Below are 19,953 nucleotides of genomic sequence, written 5' to 3'. Positions count from 1 at the left end.
CTGTCTTTAGTAGAGTTCCTCAGTTCGAGTGTTAAAGCTCAAAGTACCTGACCTGGGGATTCCCTCAGTGGTTCACACTCTTCGCTTAAACATTTGTCCATTTGTTTCACTGTTCCCTGGTTTCAATGGGCTGATGGTCAGTGAGAGCTTCCTCCCAGTTCGTGTCTTAGGTGTTAAAAGTCTCGCTGGATGGTTCAGGCTTGGTGTAACTGATGTGTTTGGGAAATTGTTGCATTTGTTCTGTGAGGGAGGCCAGATGGTTCCTTTCTGCAGGAGTTGCCAAAGCTGATGTAGAAAAACTACATTTAGAGCACAGTCTAAGGCACTGTTCAGAGATGTCTACTGACGTGTGCATTGGCAGCTATTCAGAATTACCGGGGGAGGTTTTGGTGAGCTGCTTGAGACAGCTCTGCCTGAATGCCTAAACAGAGTGGTACTGTTCAGGCATTTCTTCTTTATAGCTTCTCTTCAGAGGCTGTGTATCTCATTTCTCATGTAAGCTGTATTTTAACTGCCTAGAAGCTGACTGAAGAAAGACTTCAACAGACTGACTGGTATTAGATACTGGTTTTCAGATACAGGCGTCTAACTTACAAACAGAAATCTCTTACCCTTTAAAAGAAACGGACACATTTCTTACAATTAGAATGACTGTTTTTTGATGTATAATATGATTAATCTCAGGCAAGTGTTACATAATAGCAGATTGTTCCATGGTGTAATCCCTGAGCCCTCTGAATGTGTCCTCATTGATCAGTTGGTTTCCATTTCAGATGCTATCCTCAGTATGGTGAACATTGCTGCTAATATGCTTGGAGCCAAAACTGAAGAGAATTCTGAAGCTGAAGGTATTTATTTTTAGATTAAAAGTGTTCTAGGAAGTCTTATATCTCTCTGCTTTTTTTGTTGTTGCTTGTTTTAATTGTCTTTGAGGAGCTCGATGGTCTGCATTGAAATGATTTTTCTTCACTATCTTTTATGGCATACATCATCAGTGCTGTAAAATACTTACCCTATTGACCATGGAGTGAAGAAGTTGAATCTGCCAAGAGGGGAACTGATTCAAATATACCATATGTTTGTTCAGCTATATTCTGATGAGACCTTTCCCTGTGTTATCCAGCTTTAGTTGTAGAGTCTTAACTCCTTCTTCCTGGGATTATTTTGAGACTGTCTATAACATCTGATAGTTAAACTGTTATTAGTATTTTCAAATAACTGGAACTTTAATGACACCTGCAGCTGTTGCTTTGTTAGAGTTAACATCTAATGTCCTACCCCAAAGTCATGGTAAATAAACATGGTTCTTGAATCTTTGTCCTAATTCTTCCATCCTGCAACAGGGAACAAGAGCACATCTGAAAATGTCACTGCTACCCCTGCAACTTCAACAGCTGCACCAAGACTGCCTGAACCAACTCCTGTTCCTTCCCCAGAGTAAGCAATTGGTGTAATTTTTGAGTGTTCTCCTAGCAGAGACTGGCATGTACCAGCCTGGAATCTTTGGTAGTAGAATGATCTGATACAGCAGACTGCCTTAAGCGTACAAATGAAAGTGTTTGGAGAAGTATGGGAAGTTACTAGCCAGGGAAACTTACTGCTTTAGTTACTATTTGTAGCTCTTGCATTACATGTTTTAACACTTGACAAAATCTCCAAATGCATCACTAATGTTTTCAATAGTTTGTATTAGTTTGTTTGGAAGAAGTAAAAGGAGCATTTTGTTCTTTGCAGCTCTTGCAGATTTCTTGGATGGCTGCTGCCTTAATATTGTTTGAGGTTTTGCAGGTTGTCTCCTGCAAGGAAGGCTAATTAGGAATGTAAGCCATATTGCTGAAACTTAAAATAAGCTTCAAAAACATTTATTTTATATTTTTTGCTAGGCTGTCCTTAATGAAATCATATATGCAAAGGTATGGAATTGGGTGGGGAGGGGGGAGTTATATGTATGAATTTTGTGCCTCTTTTAGGTGATTAGTCGTTTAGAATTGATTTGGCTGCTTAAAGCTGAGACTCTAGCTCATAGATATTAAGACGTGACTTGCGCTGCGTATAGTGGTTTTATGCTTCATTAGAGACCAAGTAAGGTCAGCTGGAAGATTTTGATTCTTGCATTTGAAGGCTGAAGTAGAAGAGTAAAATGTTTTCTGTGTATTAAAAATAAATAAATTAGTGGTATTTGAACTGGCAACCCCCTTTTCAGAATAATGGGACATACCTGATTGGGAAGGTCTTGCTCTTTCAGAAGCCAGGATGGAAATATAGTAGAGAAAAATAACTTAAGTGATTTGTGACTGCATCCAAACTGGCCTTTGGTCATGGGAATAAACTTCATGAATTTTCTTAAATACCCTACTTTTGCAATCTTCCAGAGTAGGCGTGTAAACCTGTTGAAGTAACATCCTGTCTTTAACTTTCTTCTTGTAGACTTGTTACTACAGATATTCCACAGATAGATAAAGAGCAATTAAATGTGGATTTGACAAAAGAAAGTCCAATTGTTCAGCTAGTGCAAGAGTATGAAGAAGATATAAGCCAGTCAACAGTAACCCTGCTGCCCAGTGATGATCAGGAAGAAGAAGCATCGGCATGGTTTGAACTTGAGACAGACAAATACTGCTCTGACTTGAGAACAGCATGTTGCATTTCCACTTTCTCAGAATATCTGTTTAAATGGTGTTCGGTTACAGCAGCCATCCATCGGCGGCGTAGTAAGACTGAAGGTAAACATAAGCAAGATTACTCTGCTGATGCTCAGCAGCCGCAGGCAGTTCTGACTGAATCTGTGCATATGTCAATAGATGAGCCTCTCTCTGAGCAATTAGAGAGCAAAGTTGAGAGGCTGCCCGGATCTACTGCTGCAGTTGACTTCAGCAGTGTGGTCCATGAGGAGATCAGTAATGAGACCACAGATGCCATTGAACTGGAACCAAGCCATCCTCAAACTGTCTCTCAGTCCCTCCTCCTCGAGGTTACCTCTGAAGTTAAGCCATTGCCAACAACAGAGATGGTGCTGGAGCCTGCTAAAGAAGACTTGGGCCAGGTGGCACCAAGGGGCACTCCCCCGGTGGATACAGCTGAGATGAGTGCAGAAACAGAGAAGACTGAAAGCTCTGCTGCAGAAGAAACCCCTTTAGTTTCTGAAACCAGTGTGCTCACTGAAGTGAAGGATATGAGCACGAGAGAGACTGTTGCTACTCCGATGATTTCAAAGCCTACAGAGACTGTTCTGCAGCCTGAACACACAGTGGGCATGTTAGCCAGCGATGCTGGGGAAGGGAAGGAAAGCACTCCAGAAGTGCAGAAACCTGTTTTGTCTCCTGCTGAGTCTTCTGCACCTGCTGAAACAAAGGAAGATGATCAGGCAACTGAAGAAGCTTTTATGTCAATTCCAGTCTCTGGGGGACCGCAGAGAACAGCTACAGACTTCTACGCTGAGTTGCAGAATTCAACAGATCTAGGCTACGCTAATGGAAATCTTGTTCATGGATCTAATCAAAAGGAGTCCGTCTTCATGCGCCTCAACAATCGAATAAAAGCCTTGGAAGTAAACATGTCTCTCAGCAGCCGTTATTTAGAAGAACTGAGTCAGAGGTAAGCCTGAGCAAGGATGGGAAAAGCCTACTGTACATAGACATGATTTTAGCCAACTGTGCAAAGGAATTACACAGATATGCAAAGGAATGTATGGAAGGTAATGCAGTGGGAAGAGCTTTGTGGAAAATTGAGGAAAAGTCCCTAATCCTGGGAAACTACCAGAAACCTAGACACGTGTGGTTAGCTAGGGTTCCTTTTCTGTGTTTCCAGCTACAGTCAACATTTATTTTGTGTTGATTTATTTTTGTATTGCTATGTTTTGGGGCTTTTTCTTTTTTTAGGATAGAGTGCTGCAAGCACTTATCCTCTTCATAATCACCAGCAAAAGTACACATCCTCCTGTTGCTGTTAAATTGAGTGACACACACCTACAATGCCTTCTTCACTGGACTCTCAGTTGGTTGCTTCCACATAAACTACTGTGTAATGACTGTTGTTGAAGAAGGGAGCATGGGGAGGGAACCCAGAACTTTATATGAGGGATGTGTGTGTATTAGTGTTTCATATGTGGTTATCCTCAGCTATAGGACAACTGGGAAATGTACCTATTTAAGAACTGGTTCCAAGGAAGATCTGTTACTGTTGTGCTGGCTTGGCAGTGAGTGTTCTGCAGAGTGAATCCACTCCACAGTGAATGCCAGTAAATGAGCACTCAGTTCTAAGGTGTTGAAATTATCTTTGACCTCAAGCTTAAAATAAAACCACACGAAGTAGAAGGAAGTGTCCCTGTTCTACGTCTGAAACTAGAAAAGGAACACCACTTGAAGCTTAAATAAAGCTGTTTTGGACAAATGAGATTTCTCCTTCCATAGTGTTGTGTTCTGAGGACAAGTTCCATGCTGGTGAGTTTAATGAAGTAGCATTTCAGATCTTTATGCTGTTTCTTTTTTTTTAGGTACCGAAAGCAAATGGAAGAAATGCAGAAGGCTTTCAATAAAACAATAATAAAACTTCAGAACACCTCAAGAATAGCGGAAGAGCAGGTATGGCTTGTTGAAGTGCTTATGTGTTTTCCAAAGTAAGAAAGACTACTTTAAGGAAAGTTGCTAGGACGTACAGATTTTTTTTTTCTACTGAAGGTATTTTTCTTAGCTGTGTGTCTGCCTCTTAAAAGCAAGTCCATTCCTTGCTTCCCAACCATTTTCTCCATAATAAAACTTTGCAGACGCGTTCCCAGTCTCCTTTAAAATAAAGCCTTTCCCGCTTGTTTTTCAGTGTGTCAGTTGTCAGCTGTTAATGGCTAGAAGTCTTAAATATAAGTCTTAAATATATTTGTCAGTGAAAGTTACCCACGTCACTTCCAGCCCTTGTTTCTTGCTTGTAACTGCACTCGAAACCTGTTTTTGAAAGCTTGGTTGGGTTTTGCACCTCTGATTTAAAATACAGATAGGCAATTACTCTGATGTTGCTGAAGAGAGACCTAACCTCCAGAAAGGGAGAGGGAGTGGTAATGGCATGTCAAATTTGCAATTGAAAGGGGTGTACATGTAGCAGAAGTTTTAGTTTCTTGTCTGAAATGTCACTAAAGGATGTGGGAGCTGAAGGAGAAGGTTTTGTTTTTTTTTTTTCCCCCTGAACTACTGTCCTAGCTTTCCTGAGTAGCTGTCAAATATAGCATTAACTGTGTGCAGAATAATCACAAAAGCAATTGTGCATGTGTTTTAGCAAGCTTAATCCCGAACACAGAAAATTCCTGAAGTATAATCCCAGGCATGTAGTTAGCTCATTTGTCAACAGCAAAGAAAATAACAAATTCCCTGAGATCACACGCATGCTCTTTTTTGCATGTCTTAAATATTATCAAATGCTGGTCAGTCTGAGGTGCTTTTCTTGGCTAACCTCCCTCTTCTCACCTCTCTCAATTTCTTATAAGATTAAGGATCTTGTTAGGGCTTTCTTCAGGAAACAATAGCTGCAGAGGGCTTATTTCTGGCTGCTGTGGGGCTCCTCTTATGGGGTGTCTGCCCACCTGAGCCCAGAACAGAAGCCATATTTCAGCCTTTAGATTTCAGCTTTGCCTTGTCATCTGCACCCGTTTCCTGACATGACCATACTTGGCTTCCTGAAAGCCACTGCATGGAGCTGGCTGCTACTTCTGCCTCTAATAAAGATAGTAGTGACTGCAACGAAATGCACGAGGCATAACATTACAAAACATTGCTTTATACGTAAAAATGATGAAGTTTTGAAGTGTTTATATAACTAATGCTGCATAAGCAGTTTCAAATGGTAAGTGAAAGTTGTGTTTGAAAAGAGTGCTAAATGGATCATGTGGCTACATCGTGCCTGGCTGTGTCAGACAGAATGCTAATGTTGTGCAAGTAAAAGTCCGTGGTATCAGAATCCTGACAACTAAACAGCATGGGCATGACTCTCCTTAATACAGGATCAGCGGCAAACAGAAGCGATCCAGCTGTTACAAGCTCAGCTCACCAACATGACGCAGCTAGTTTCCAATCTGTCAACAACCGTGGCGGAATTAAAACGTGAGGTAATTATAAATCAGTAATATGACACGAGAACTCAAGCAAAGGAAACATACATAAACATATCTCAGTTTGAAGAGGCCTGGGGCTTTTAAGTGAAGCTTTTCATTTGGGAAGATGTCAGTAGTTATTGCTTCCAGTTCCTGCTTCAGCAGTTGGCCGAGGGAGGGGAGGAACAGCTGAGTAGTTGGAGCTGTCTTGTGCACAGCAGACTTGATGTAATAGTTTTTTACTAGAGCCCTACTAGTCCTGTGATTGTAATCTGATCTTGTGACGAAAGATAGAATTTAGGCTCAGATACCCAGTTATTCCAGCTTTCTGTAGTGCGTTGGAGTTAATACTGTTCTGTAAAATGGTTTTTAATTAGACTAAGCACTGACTTCGAAGTGGCAGTAATAGGATTTGTTGCACGCACAGTTTGAAACGTGCAGTGGGGAATGGTAAATTTCATGCTTCAAGAACTTTACTGCCATTTGATGTATTACATAACCAGTTGTATCGCATGGCTTTGTTCTCCAGCTTCAGCAAAATGGGATGCTTTACAGTGTCCAGCACTTAGACTGCCCACTTGAACACTAACAGTCTTGCAACAGGAGATGCGTGTGAGAGTGTACTAACACTGTTGGAACTGGGCTGTGACAACAGATAAGCATGTGGAGGACTGTGCTTTTTGCTACTGAGTGGCAGACTAGCATGGCTAAAACACCCTTCTCTTTTCCTGTCTGGCTATTGTGATCTTTGGAGATTAAGGGAACCTTGGCAACAATATTAGGAACATGTTCTTTCAAATGTTTACATTCTCCAGCCTGGGATTTCAAGCGGTATTGTAAACATTACTTTTTTGTGTGCGTTGCCAAGAACATGTCTGGAGCTGTTTCCTAACACTTAGTAGGGCTTCCTCGATGCCTGGTTGGCTAAGCTGCTGTTAATGAGTGCTGTGCTTTTAAGTAGGATTTGACACTGGGTGATCATGGGGTTATGTTAGACAAGCATCCTGGAATTTGAACATGACTTTCCCTGAATTCAGTTCTGGTCACCTGAGTCAACTAGTCTGAGCAATTTGATCATTGATGGTGCTGCAGTCAGCGGAACTTGTCCTGCATTATCAGCTAGTGGTCTTTAGCTGTTAGTCCTTGAATGCCATATGGCCAACATACTAAATCAAACCTCTGGAAAAACTATTCCAGTTTAAACATCAGTGATAAGAGGGAAAACAAGAAGGTGACTTGAAAAGAACAGTTGTGTTCTTTTAAAGTTCTAGTGTTGAAAGCAGAGTGTAACAGTATCACTGCATTATTCATTAGTCTCTAACAACTATATCAAATTCTTTCAGGTTTCTGATCGGCAAACCTACCTTGTGATTTCGCTGGTTCTCTGTGTCATTCTGGGCTTGGTGGTTTGTGTGCAGCGGTGCAGAAGCACATCTCAGTTCTGTGAAGATTACTTCTCAAAAATTCCCAAAAGTAATCACTACCCTAGCCCCAAAAGGTAACGTATTTGCACGTGGAACTTAATTGTTCTTGCAGCTTTTATTGATGTTCCCTAAATCTTCTGTGACTGGGGCATCACGCTGTTACTGCTCTGTAGTAGTGGTCTCGTAGGAGCATTTTGGAGCTACTGAACTTAACATGCCTTGATAGCTTAGTACAAAGATAGTAACTACTGTGTCTGTTTGCCAGACTTCCTAGGGCACCTGGGCAAATGCTGATTCTGTCCTTCTGCCAAGGATGCTCTTTAATGGAAAAATGCATTGTCTTGAGAAAAACATGCATAACATTTGTTGGGTTTTGTTCCTTAGATGTTTTTCCTCCTATGATGATATGAATTTGAAAAGAAGAACTTCTCTTCCACTGGTCAGATCGCAGTCTTTCCAGCTATCTGGTAAAGAAGGTATTATTCACATACGTCATACAGCTAATCTCTAGTGTTAATCTTGACACTATACCATGTGTGTCTTACTGCACGTGTATGAAAATGGAAATCATAGGTTAATGTTGAAGTACACTGGACTGTAGTAGTTCACTTAGGCATTCTTTTTATATGAGGTGGTTCAGTAAATGTAACCAGATGCTCCCAGAACTGTGCTAAATTAAGCTAAAATATTAAATCTAGGATAAACACTTGTAGAGGTATAAGTGATGGCCTTCTTGTTGGTTGTAACAATTGATGCAGGTACTCAAGTCCACAAAGCTAGGAAGTTTATACAGAGTGGTATTTTGTAATGCCAGACACAGAAAGCCTGAATGCCCTATTTGGATGTCCTAATGGCCAATCTTGAAACTTGGCAGATATTTAGGGATCCAAATTTAAATTTTCTTACTGCAGCTGATAGACCATTTGTCTTGGTTCGGCTAAGAGGATTGAATGATCTGGTCATTTGAGTATTGACATTAGACTGAGGACGAATGAATTTTGATTTCTTAGGCCATCATCATTGTGCAAAAACAAAAGTGGCGTAGATCATAGTAACTACTGAGTATTGCAGTTGATGCTGTGCTTCTAGATTCAGCGTTCTTCACAGTTTTCTGTACTGCACATAAAACTGGAAATCTGACTTGATTTGGGAACATTGCAGTAAAGATGAGCTAGGGTTTAGACTTTTTTTTTTTTTTCAGAATTGTGCTTCTTCTGTCTGCTGCTTAGGCTTGGAAGAATGATTTACAAAGCACTAATGGAGGAACATCAGATGGGTCTTATGTCAGTCTGAATATGTCTGTGCTTCTAGCTGTACTAAACACTGTTACATTGTTAACGGTGTATTTTTGAGAAGCCCGCTTCTGCCAGTCCCTTTTCCCCAAGGGGTGTTCTGTGCACCCCTCCTATGGCCCAACCTGTCAGGGTCAGGAGTTTCCGTGTCTGTCACTGCCAGCTGCCGTGACAGCAGACGGGAATTCCTTAGTGTCAATTTCACTTTCTACGTGCTTGTGTTGAAAATTGCTTTGTGCTAGAGCTGGCAGCGTCAGTAAATTCTTACATCCTTTCTTACAGTGGATCCAGAGGACCTGTACATCGTAGAACCCCTCAAGTTCTCACCAGAGAAGAAGGTACAGTAGCTGCAGAGGCAGGCTGAGGCTGACACATTCCTGCCGGCAGGTGGTGTGTGTCTCGGCTGCTCTCTGGCTCTTGGGGTTGGGTTTTATGCTCTGCTTGCCTGTCAGAAGCTGACTGTTTCTCTTTTTACTTGTGGTTTCAGAAAAAGCGTTGCAAATACAAAAGTGAAAAGATAGAGACTATCAAGCCGACGGCAGAGCCTCTGCATCCTGTAGCCAATGGGGAAATAAAAGGAAGGAAGCCGTTTACAAACCAGAGGGACTTCTCTAACATTGGGGAAGTTTATCACTCTTCGTATAAAGGTCCTCCATCTGAAGGAAGCTCAGAAACGTCGTCACAGTCTGAGGAGTCTTACTTTTGTGGCATTTCAGCTTGTACGAGTCTGTGCAATGGACAAACCCAAAAGACAAAAACTGAGAAGAGGGCTATAAAGCGAAGACGGTCTAAAATTTCAGACCAAGGGAAGCTCATAAAAACTCTAATACAGACTAAGTCAGGGTCAATGCCAAGCCTGCATGACATAATCAAAGGAAACAAAGAGATAACAGTGGGAGCACTTGGTGTCACAGCAGTTTCTGGACACATCTAAAACTAGCTGAACTTCTCAAACAGGAGAGTGTTTGTTCATTTGAGAACAGTCTGTGGTATTCTGTGGGAGGATGGTGGGAGACGAAGAGCTCAACTAATTGGAAAGTATTCAGAAATTTGGTTTCTGCCTTTTTAAATAGATGGGATTGTGTCAATCTTGGCTATAAGCTGCAGCTTTACAAGGCTGATAATTTCCTATGAGAACAGCTTGGGGGGAGGGAGGGCAGGGTTCATTTTATAAAGGTTTTTTCACAGTTCCTGGGGCGGAGATTTTTTGAAACCCAGTTTGTTGGGTGGAATAGGGATAAAAGCCTAATCCTCTTCCTTCAGCTTTGTTCCTATTTCTTGCACCTTCCCATATTTATGTGCCTTTTGTCTATTTATAATGCCACTGGAAGAGGGGAGATACAATTGTTTGTCATTTGATTTATTTTGTAATTCCTCTAGCTTTTTTTGAAGATGCAACACTACAGTGCTGTAAAGGGACATGTGTTGGCCTTCAGCTGGACTCAGTAATGTGGACTGGATACTGTAAAAATACTAATAGGTGGACTTGCCTGACTAGATCCTGGTTTTGCAAACTCATTTGAGAAAAGTGTCTCATTAGGGTTAATAGTAAGATTTATCTCCACCTTCCGTTACAAATCAGAGCTGTAGTCAGAAGTACGGAATGAATCACAGTTGTTCTTTAGCTCTTCTTGCATACGCTGGGATCTTACGCTGACGAATGCATTTGTTACCTAAACTGACTGCTGTAGTTCTCCAGGAGGGATGAATGGGGAACGCTCACTGTTTGTGTGCGAAGAGTTTAGGGGAAAGCTCAGCTGAAGAACGCGAGGGTGAGTTGGTGCAGCTGGCGGAATTTTCCAAGCCAGTTCTGGATGCGTTGAGTTTGCAAAGCCTCGAAGTCTACCCCGTCAGGTTCGTTCAAAGTGGGTATTTCCGTGACGTTTGCTTTTGTATTGGCTAACAAATGTGCAGTGTTTGTATGGTTGGTATTTTCATATCCAAGTGTTTTTTATTTTGACTGTGACTGTATATTTGGATACTATAGAGTGTGTGATGGGTAAAATGCTGTATGTATCTGAGTGAGTGGAACAAAAGGTTACTCCTTTTGACAAATGTTACAGGTTCATGTTGTAAAAAATAAGTTAACTTATTGAGCACTTTTAGTGGTACCCTTTTTAACAGATCTAATGCCTTTCCTGGGTATTGTATGTAATGTGACTTATTTAAAGCCTTTGGTTTTTTTTGCTGCTTTCTTGTTAGTTTATGAATACTTTAGGGTGATGTACTTTTGGATTTGATCTGCACAATTAGCCAGTCAGAGCACATGAATCAGACTTGTTGAACATGAATTCGAAAGGGTTTCAAACCTGAATGAGGAAAATACATACCACCTGAGTGCAGCATACGATGTTGTTGAACAAGAGTATGTAACTACAGAGCTGTAGTGCCATTAGAAACTGTGAATTTCCAAATAAATCTGAACACTTTGTCTTTAATGGTACTTTTCATTTGATAATCAAACTTGTAGCTTAATTTTACCTCTGAGGACTAGTCTTTAAATTTCCATACCGAACCAGGACAACTTACCTGTAGCAAGCACAGCAGTGCTGTGTGCAGCCCAATGCCAAGCTCGCTGGATGTCCAGCCCCTACTTTTCTTCTCAAATGGGATTTTCCAGTGCTAGTTTCTCTTGACTGTCCGTTGAATCATAGCACTTCCCATGATGAAGTAAAAACGAATTGAATGTGGGATTTGGTGCACGATGGGGGCTGCTTTTGGGGGGTGTGGTTTTTCCTGGTGTGTTTTTTTTTTATTGTTGTTTTAATTTACCTTCCTTCCTTTTGATGTGTCATTTGTAGGAAGTCTGCTTTCCTTTACTGCCCTGGCTGTTACTGAACTCTTCTCATCAGTGTGAATTCTCACCAGTAAGAATAGGCTGAAGTTGGACGCTTCTGAATTCTTAGAAAAGCCCATTTATCTTCCCATGAGAGACCTCAAGTGTGCCGATAGGTATAGAATGAGGCCAAATGAGTCATGATGCACTATGCTGGTGTCAAATGTGTCTCTGGTAGGGGTTTTTATTTATCCTTGGTTACTGCTTGCCTGTAAGCATTAGATGAGGGGAAAAAAGTGTTAAACCAATGATGGTCATATCTATTTATTAACTATATGGTGTGGGCATATAGCTCTGGGTTATGTTACGTTGCATGGAAGCAGCTATTTGAAGGCTTTTTGAATCCTGTGCTGTTCTGGAACTGTGCTGTTGCATAGAGAGCTGGAAACGTTCCTCATCTTCTTCCATCGTATTGGAATGGACAACTGTTTTGTCAATTTTTCCATTTCTTTTCCCTAGACTGAATTACCTCTCTGCACTGGGGAGCTATCCATGAAGATTACATGGAAATCATAGTTTTGGAATTAGCAGCACTTTGCTGTGCTTACTCATGCAAGAATTGTTTTTAAAAACACTTGATGGACTTAATATCTTTTAGGAAGGTGATACTTAGCCTTGAACTGAAATGCCACTCTTTTCTGATGTTCTTTTGCTGATGTGATCTGTTTTATTTATACCTTAGGTGTTGCTAAGTTTGAGTAGGCTGTGTTTAATTTTCAAGTATATGGTTCAAGTTTCCAAGTCAACAATTTCAGGTGTGAAACTAAATCACTCTTAAACAGTCCTTTATTCCCTGCAATCCGTCCTACAGTTGGGCAGGGCTTAGAGGTCTAAGAAGTTGCTGCATTCCGTGGGAAAAGGAATATCACCAATAAAGCTTGTCGTGTAATGAACATATAGGGCACATGTTATGGGAATAATGTACATCCAAAATAGAGCAGAGCTCTGTTTCAGGCGTGTGCTTTGAAGCCACGTGGCTTGCAATTCACACTGGAGATATGGCAGTTACTGTAAGTGGTAGCTAACACAGGGTCAGAAATAATTCTCACTTGGGCTCCCATGTTTCAAAACTGTCTTGGAAAGACCTCATAGTATTCGCTCTTCTGAAAGTGTTCCCCAAAATCATTATTAAAAAATTCATAATGTCATTAGCTGTGTAGATTCACTGTCCTGAAAGTTCCTTATTGTTCCTAAGAAACGCTGCCTCTGGACTCTGTGTCTGTAGATGCAGAGCTTGTTGGGCACTTTAAAAAAAAAAAAAAAAAATCAGCCTTTTTTTGGTGCTGAGTCAGTGGAGATTGCTGCTAACAGAGTTCATCTGTCATAGAATGGTGCATGTCAATCAACGATTGACTTTCCATATTCTCGTGTTACCTAAACATTTCAACTATGTCCAGGTCTAAACTTTCCCATCAACTACTACGTGCTTCAACCACTGAAAAAGCATTTGAGGAACCTACTGACCTGCTTATGCTGTTGTGAACTGGTGTGTTTGGCTCTGGCAATAGGATGGAGACTGAACCACAGCTTCCTCTTGCTCTGCTTGCTGCTTTTAATTATTTGTAACCACTTTTTTATTTTTTAAAAAAGGCACACTCCTAAAGTCAAGTTCTTATTTGCTTAATGTAACCCTTTCATGTGGGCTCTTGAGTCATTTTTTACTTCCTATTTCGGTCTTATTAGTGTCACATTGACTAGCTTTCAAAACCTGATTCTTTGAAATCAAGACTCTCCTAAACTGGTCATAATCTATAAGGAGTTGAAGGTGGCTTATAAAGCTTGACAAATTCTTGTGGCATTGTGAGCTCTTAAGAGGAGGGCCTCGTCCATCTTGTGATACTTCAGAAGGGTGGGCAGTTCTTGGTGCGAAATACCAAAAAAACAGGATTGCGTAGTAAGCGGTGAGGACTGCATTACTGCTCCTTGGGAACAATCACAGAATTGGCAAGAGCCAAGTCTCTGGGGGTTAACAGCTTGCTCAAGCACCTGTCTTGCTTGCCTCTTTCCACAGGTGGGGCAGGAAGGGTGCTGTGTTCTCTCAGGTTTCCCCCTGGAGTGCTGGCACCTGTCGCAGGACCTCTCCTGGGCTGCTGCAGTTGCTGTCCTGACAGGAGGTGGTTTGCCTCCTGCTCATGAGGTTTCAGGTGTGCAGGGAAGAGATGAGTGTCCAGCTGCTGGGCAGTTTTTGGCCAGGAAGATTTTTCTACCCTTTAAGCTGTTATAAAAGCAGATGCCCTGCTTTAAAAACACGCAACTCCTTTTCCTGACCAACTGGTTACTAAATAGGCATGACCTACAGATCTTCATCTAGGGTGCTTTGAGTCAGATTGTGCCAAGCTTATTCAATATAATGTGTAACTTCAAAAACCAAACGAAGTGTATTGGAATAGCCATGAGAGACTTTTTTGTCCATTAAAGCACATCTCCCTGTAAATAAGTTATTAATCGGTAGGTGGCTTTGGCAGCAGCCTGTACAGTGAGAAGTGCAGCTGTTGATGATGTTACAATGCAGAGGTCTCATCTTTCAGGGCATGGCTCCTAGGGTACAGATGTACTGCGTGTGGTGGTGATGGGGTTGGACTCTTGTCCAGGATGCCAGTGGGAGGTTTTGTGGAGCTGTTGGAGCCACCTGAGCTCTGCTGCAACCTCAGACAAACCACAACACTCAGCGAACAGCTCCGGGGATTACCTTAAGAAGCCTATCACAGCAAAGGGAGCTGTTTCCTGTTACAAAATCTGTTGCACTCAGAAGCACTTGGAGCACTTTCTGCTCTCTCTGCACCGCAAATGTTTCCATCGGGACGGATAGTCACAAACATGCACTGTATAAATATAATCCTAGCCATATCTGCCAGCATAAGGTATTCAGGCTATATACATTAAGCATCAGTGGAAATTCAGTAGTTTTAAAATATGCAAACTCTGCTAGCTATTGTGGTGGTACTGGTAGGAAGAGAACCACAGTATGAGGTGCCTTCATGGTGGCTTCTGCTTTTGCCAGCTTGCCATGTGAGATGAGATGGAACAGCTTAACAAGCTTCACTTAATTGGTACAAACATGTTCCACTTCATTTGGAACAATTAAAGTGTAGAGGTCTGACCACAAAGTGCTGTGGGTAGGCAGCCACCAAGCAGCATGTCTCATCTCGTGGAAACCCTGAGTGTCAAACAGCATCAGGTACTGCTAAGAAACTACGGGGGTTTGTATCAGCTTGAGAAGAGTTAATGTTCCCAGGCCTTGTTTAGCTAAAACGTTAGCTTACAAAAGGATGGTGAAAATCAGGAATCTTTCCCATGTATTCTTTAATTTGAAAATTATATTTTTAAAAGCTGCCAAGGAGCTTTCTGCTGCTTTACTGCTGTTTCTCGTACTTCTATGGCCTGGGAGCTGCAACTGGTCTCACCATGCTGCTTTTCGTTAGTCACTTGCTAAGTTACAAATGAGAGGTAGGGCTTTTGATGAGGACTGGAGATTAAGATAATTCCGCGCCTTCTGGAGCTCGCAATGGAAAATAAATGTTTGCCACCCTGAGAGTATTTCTTTGTTAAATCTGGTGGTTGGAGGCTACATCGAGCTGCTGGGTCCTCTACGAAGTCCCAGAGAACAAGAATCTCTCTCTCTGACTTTTCAGGAACAGAACTTGAAGCAGTTATGAACCTCTTACTAGCCATAACTTGACATGGTTACTGCTGAAATTTTGGGGTTGTGTACACAACTCAAAACTACCTGTAGCTCAAGATTACATCTCAGGGATCTCAGCTGCAGGTCCCTCAGTGTTCTGGGAGTTTGCCTGATGTGGGACTTGGGTGTTGAGGTGTCTGTGTTAATGAGATGGGACAAAGGTGGCTGTGGGCAGCACTAATGCTTGGGGGGGCTGAATTTTCTCAGTGATGCAGAGCTGAGGGGAGAGCCTGGTGGAAGTCAGTGAGGACTGGTAGATCTCGTTTTATTTTTTTAATAGGCTGAGAATGGCTCTTCCCATGGAGGAATAAAATAGATACTGACCCAGCCATGTAGGCCAGCAGAACCAGCTGGCATTTTCCAGGGCCGAGGCTGGCTGATGCGCTGGCAGTGTGAGGCAGAGTGTTGATCCCACATGAAGGGTTTGTGAATGCAGTTACTGATGGGAAATCAACATCTGCGTGTGCTGTGGTCTTCCTCACAACCTCTGAGCGGCCACAGCAGCTTGTTCCATTTTCTTTCGTGACTAAGTTATTGTACGTTATTTAATAACCTGCTTTTTTCTTTCTTGTATATTCAAGCAATTGATCCCATTACCTCATAACCTCTATACTTCATTTCCTTTGTTTTATTACAGATGCAATCAAAAGAAACGAAATCTTACTCTGCTTTCAATTCCCTTTTCAGCTGCTTTGGCTCTTTCCCCTGCTCGATTCTCTCCTGCCTCAGGTCCCAGACAGAAGGGCCCTGCAGAGCCCTGTACCTCTCTGCTGAACCCGGGGCTGCTGCCCACTTGTTGGGATCACAGTGTAGTTTGCATGTGCTTAATGAACGAGAGAACAAAACCTCTTGCTTGCTGGAAGAGGGACATAGTAAGTTTTGCAATGCCAGGCCAGAGCTTTCAGAGATGGGTTTTGAAATCTGCTCGTCTGAATGTCTCCCTAGTGGGCTGTGGGCAACAAGGCAACATCTTCACAAGTGCCTCATGCTTCTAGCAAAGGGTGACCACTGAGGAAACAAAAAGCATCACCTTCCCCTGGGAAAACGGAGCTGTTAAAAAAACGGAGCTGTTAAAAACCATGTAATAAAGAAACAACAGTAAGATGTCAGTGCTCACCGCAAGGTCGCACAACTTGTGGGATGCTGCGTGGTGCTGGGGCAGGAACAGCAGCTGGGCTCCAATCCATGAGCCTTCCACTGCCCTACTGCCTTTCTGTACACCCTAAGGGGCTGTGCAGGATCCTCAGGGCTGGCACACTCAATTATCGCCCACGTGGGCTGTTAAACCTGACCACTGCCTATCTCAGGAGTCTGGGCAGTGCAGGGCTGGTGAGCCCTTTGCTCGGTGGCACAGAGATCTGGCAGTGCTGGGTGAGTTCTGGTGTCTTCTGCACCCCTCAAAGGCTTCAATGGGTGAAGATACTGTTATGTTTGGAGGCAGTTTTTCCCAAGCATCTATTCCACTGTTCCATCAAAAAAAAAATGATCCTTTTTTGTTGTTGTGTGATCTCCTTCAGCTCTGGCTTCCAGTTAGTGGCTCTCTGGAAAGGCTTTTTCTGTGAGATGAGAGCAATCTACTAATGGAAGTCTTGTCTCTCTTTACAGATTTTATGTGCAGTCTGTCCATAACACTCTGTTCTTGAATGAACCAAGGTGAACAAACACCTTTGCTGTCTGGCAGTTATTGCAGCTCCTTCCTGAACCCCTCTGAAGCTGAATATAAACTTGTAACATGAGTTGTGGGACTGTCTGTATCTTCCCAGTTAGCCTGGTGCTATGTGTAAGCTTAGACCCACGGACCCTGTGTGCTTTCCCTGCGTCCAGCTGGGCAGCCTCTGTGTTGCTTTCAGACCTGTTTTCTTCTGCTTGAAAGACTTGGTTTCTTCTGATTGAATTCCCTGTCCTCATGTTTTTTTTTATTATTATTATTATTATTTTTTTTTGGCAATTCTTATCAGTTATTTTAATCTGCAAACACTACTTGCGGTTAATATAATTATTTCCCAGCTCTGGGGGAAAGGTGTTCAGAGATAGCACAGTATGGAGGACAATGCCCAGAGTGAAATCAGAAGCCTTCTCCTGGACAGTGCTCTGGTTACTTTTTCCAAGATACTCAGTAGGGAGCGTTAATGGGGTGCATCTCTCCTGCCCTGTGTGGCTGGCACTTACTGGTTTTGTACTAATTGCCTCTTGGGTTAATGTTCTGAAACCAACACACCCTTGGCTTTGAATGCTGTCTTTCTGAACGTTTCTTAACCACTTCTTCAGTTGTTCTTGGGTGTAATTTATGCAGCCTTGTGGGCTTTCAATAGTTGCTTTTTAGCATTTCCGATAGCCAGTATTATAATAGGAAATATTTGTTAATCGCTTTCAGATGCGTATCTGTCCAGAACCTTGATGAGTCTCCCTCCTACGCAGCGGCTCACACTGAACTCAATTTTATTTTTCTGTCAAGTATTAGATCTAGATCATTATTCAAGTTCTGCTTTCCTCACTATGTATAAAAAATGCATTATTTTGTCTTTAAACCTACTGATATGAACTTGTGTCTGTATTTCTTAGCTGCTGCCTGATTGTAATCGCTGTCAGTACGAAATTCAGCACAGTGCTGTGTATTGCTAATAGGAACTCCCACCTGTCCTCTGGGGGTAAGGGGAGCGGGAGGGAAGAATTCTTCTGAGCAAGTTATCATTTTTTAATCTGTGTAACCATTCCTTGCGTTTTCACTGATTTTTGGCATACATGATCCTCTGATAAAGGGTATGGAAAGTGTTTACATTTGGAAGTCTTCTGGCAGAGAGAGAAATCGGACACCCCTTTTGTCCTTTTGTCCTTTGTACTGCCCAGCTGTCCCTGATTGGTATTTTGGGTGAGAACAACCTTCACTAGATTAAAAAAAAAAAAAAGGCATCTTGGTGAAAATAGGAAGCAGTGGGTGACTGATAAGTGTACTTGTGACATTTAAGAGAGCCTGCTCATGTACCCACAATCCCACCAGGATGAGCTGTCTGGTGAAATGTCAGAAAAAGGTGGGGGCTTAGCCTGGAGGGTGAAGACCTGTAAATGTCCTGGTGGAAGAGAGGCAGAGGTGACCCTGTTTCAAGAGTACTTGGAGACCGAGGAAGTTCTGGGCTTTGGTCCTTGCTCCCTGGGCCATTAGTGTATTTTTACAGCAGCTGAGGGGATCCAGTGGTGTGCATGGGCCATGTTGCAAAAAACAAAACAAAACAAAAAAAAACCACGGGTACGATGGTGCCATTGTCCTCGTTGTTCTGAGATGGACTATGTTGAGGGTAGGTATGACCAGGCGTGAACTGCTAGAGGTGGATTCTAGAAACCTAGAAGTATGAGGAAGACGCAGACAGGCTGCTGAAACTATTCATGCTGAGGATCATCACTTCAGCAAGTGGCTGTGGTGAACATCTTCAAAAAGCAGTGGGGTGGCTGGTGGTGCAGGGCTTTGAGGGCACATCTGACTGTTAGCGGTGCGGTTGGAGGCACAGCTCAGCCCTTGCTTTGGAGAAACCAGTGTGCATATGTTGTTGAAGTGTGCTCTCCTCAAACGCCAGGTTTTGATGTTCCAGATCAAAGCCTCCGTGTTGGGGCTGCTTTCTTCAGCCACAAGAGACAAAACTCCAGTTTGTTCTTGCATTGGGCATTTCCTTTTTTCAATACTGTCCCCCTACAAGTACACACACATCTGTGAAATGGAAGAGTAAATTGCTATGGACAGTGTTTTGAGAGTGCCTGTAAATCTATGAGAAATCACAGTGCCACCATTTAGATATCTGTGGCCAATGAAGCCTTAAATTGAGAAATTAAAGTGTTCTTGTCTCTCCTCATGATTTTATCCTTGCAGTGTGGCCCAAACTCTGGATCCTTTCTTGAAAGGTAAGAGAAATTCTATGAAGGTGTGTAGCTCAGCATCTATCCCCGATTTAATCATGAGTCTCTCACTAAGGTTAGGTCCTGCTGCAGCACTCACCATTGTCATGAAGGGAAGATTAAAAAAAAAAAAAAAAAAAAAAAAAAAAAAAAAAAACCTTCCCTCTCTAATGCTTCAAGAGGGCTGTGGGAACAGAGATAGTATTTGCAGAGGTAAGCATGGCAGCAGAAGCTGCTGGAAGAGCCTGCTTTTGCCCCAGTGTGATGTTTCTGGGGTTACAGTGCACTGCGGGCTCAGTCTGGCCAGTGCCCCCCAGTGATTTGGTGTGGTGCAGGCAGCCCACGGTGCTGCCTGTGCTGGGGCAGCTCTGCTGAGGCTGCAATGCCAACAATGTCTTCCTCTTGTCGATCGCATTGGTTTGTCACAGTGGGATGGTGTCTGGAACCAGGGTATATGCGAAATTATACCCAGGACCTGTGCCATAGGGTGCAGACAAGGTGGGATACAGTGGAGAGCAGTAATTTGTCCTCTGTGAAATGAAGCAGTTCTTGAGTGCCTGCAGATGTACTTGGGATCAGGTCTTCATCCTTCTGCCAAGGGGAATGTCCTCAGCTCTGCCTTATGTGCAGGGTGCCAGAAGCAGCAGTCTTTGTTGTTCCCTCTGCTCATGGTGCAGGACACCGCAGTGGAAAAGCAGCTGCCTCTGCCCGAGTGGGCTGCTGGAAAGGGTGGCTGGCCAGTGGGTGTGCGCTGGGCTGAT

General features: G+C 42.7%; 1 protein-coding gene across 6 annotated transcripts in view; it reads left to right on the top strand.

Moving 5' to 3' along the window:
• The window catches only part of SUCO (SUN domain containing ossification factor), a 40,026-nt gene extending 28,799 nt beyond the window's left edge, over nucleotides 1-11,227 (top strand). For 3 of the 6 annotated variants that reach the window (XM_035333157.1, XM_035333156.1, XM_035333153.1), the window contains 9 exons: nucleotides 774-848; nucleotides 1,344-1,437; nucleotides 2,428-3,594; nucleotides 4,493-4,580; nucleotides 5,984-6,088; nucleotides 7,417-7,571; nucleotides 7,882-7,973; nucleotides 9,072-9,127; nucleotides 9,277-11,227. In XM_035333157.1, coding sequence (XP_035189048.1) covers nucleotides 774-848; nucleotides 1,344-1,437; nucleotides 2,428-3,594; nucleotides 4,493-4,580; nucleotides 5,984-6,088; nucleotides 7,417-7,571; nucleotides 7,882-7,973; nucleotides 9,072-9,127; nucleotides 9,277-9,723 — 2,279 coding nt within the window. In that variant the 3' untranslated portion in view covers nucleotides 9,724-11,227. Of the gene's footprint in view, nucleotides 1-773; nucleotides 849-1,343; nucleotides 1,438-2,427; nucleotides 3,595-4,492; nucleotides 4,581-5,983; nucleotides 6,089-7,416; nucleotides 7,572-7,881; nucleotides 7,974-9,071; nucleotides 9,180-9,276 lie in introns of all 6 variants that reach the window. The other 3 variants (XM_035333154.1, XM_035333159.1, XM_035333158.1) reach the window with 3 other exon arrangements.
• Nucleotides 11,228-19,953: the final 8,726 nt, after the last annotated feature.

This window comes from Oxyura jamaicensis, chromosome 8 (assembly GCF_011077185.1).
Source record: "Oxyura jamaicensis isolate SHBP4307 breed ruddy duck chromosome 8, BPBGC_Ojam_1.0, whole genome shotgun sequence".
Taxonomy (NCBI): domain Eukaryota; kingdom Metazoa; phylum Chordata; class Aves; order Anseriformes; family Anatidae; genus Oxyura; species Oxyura jamaicensis.
Note: the sequence above shows the minus strand (reverse complement) of the source record. Positions and strands in the feature narration are given on the sequence as shown.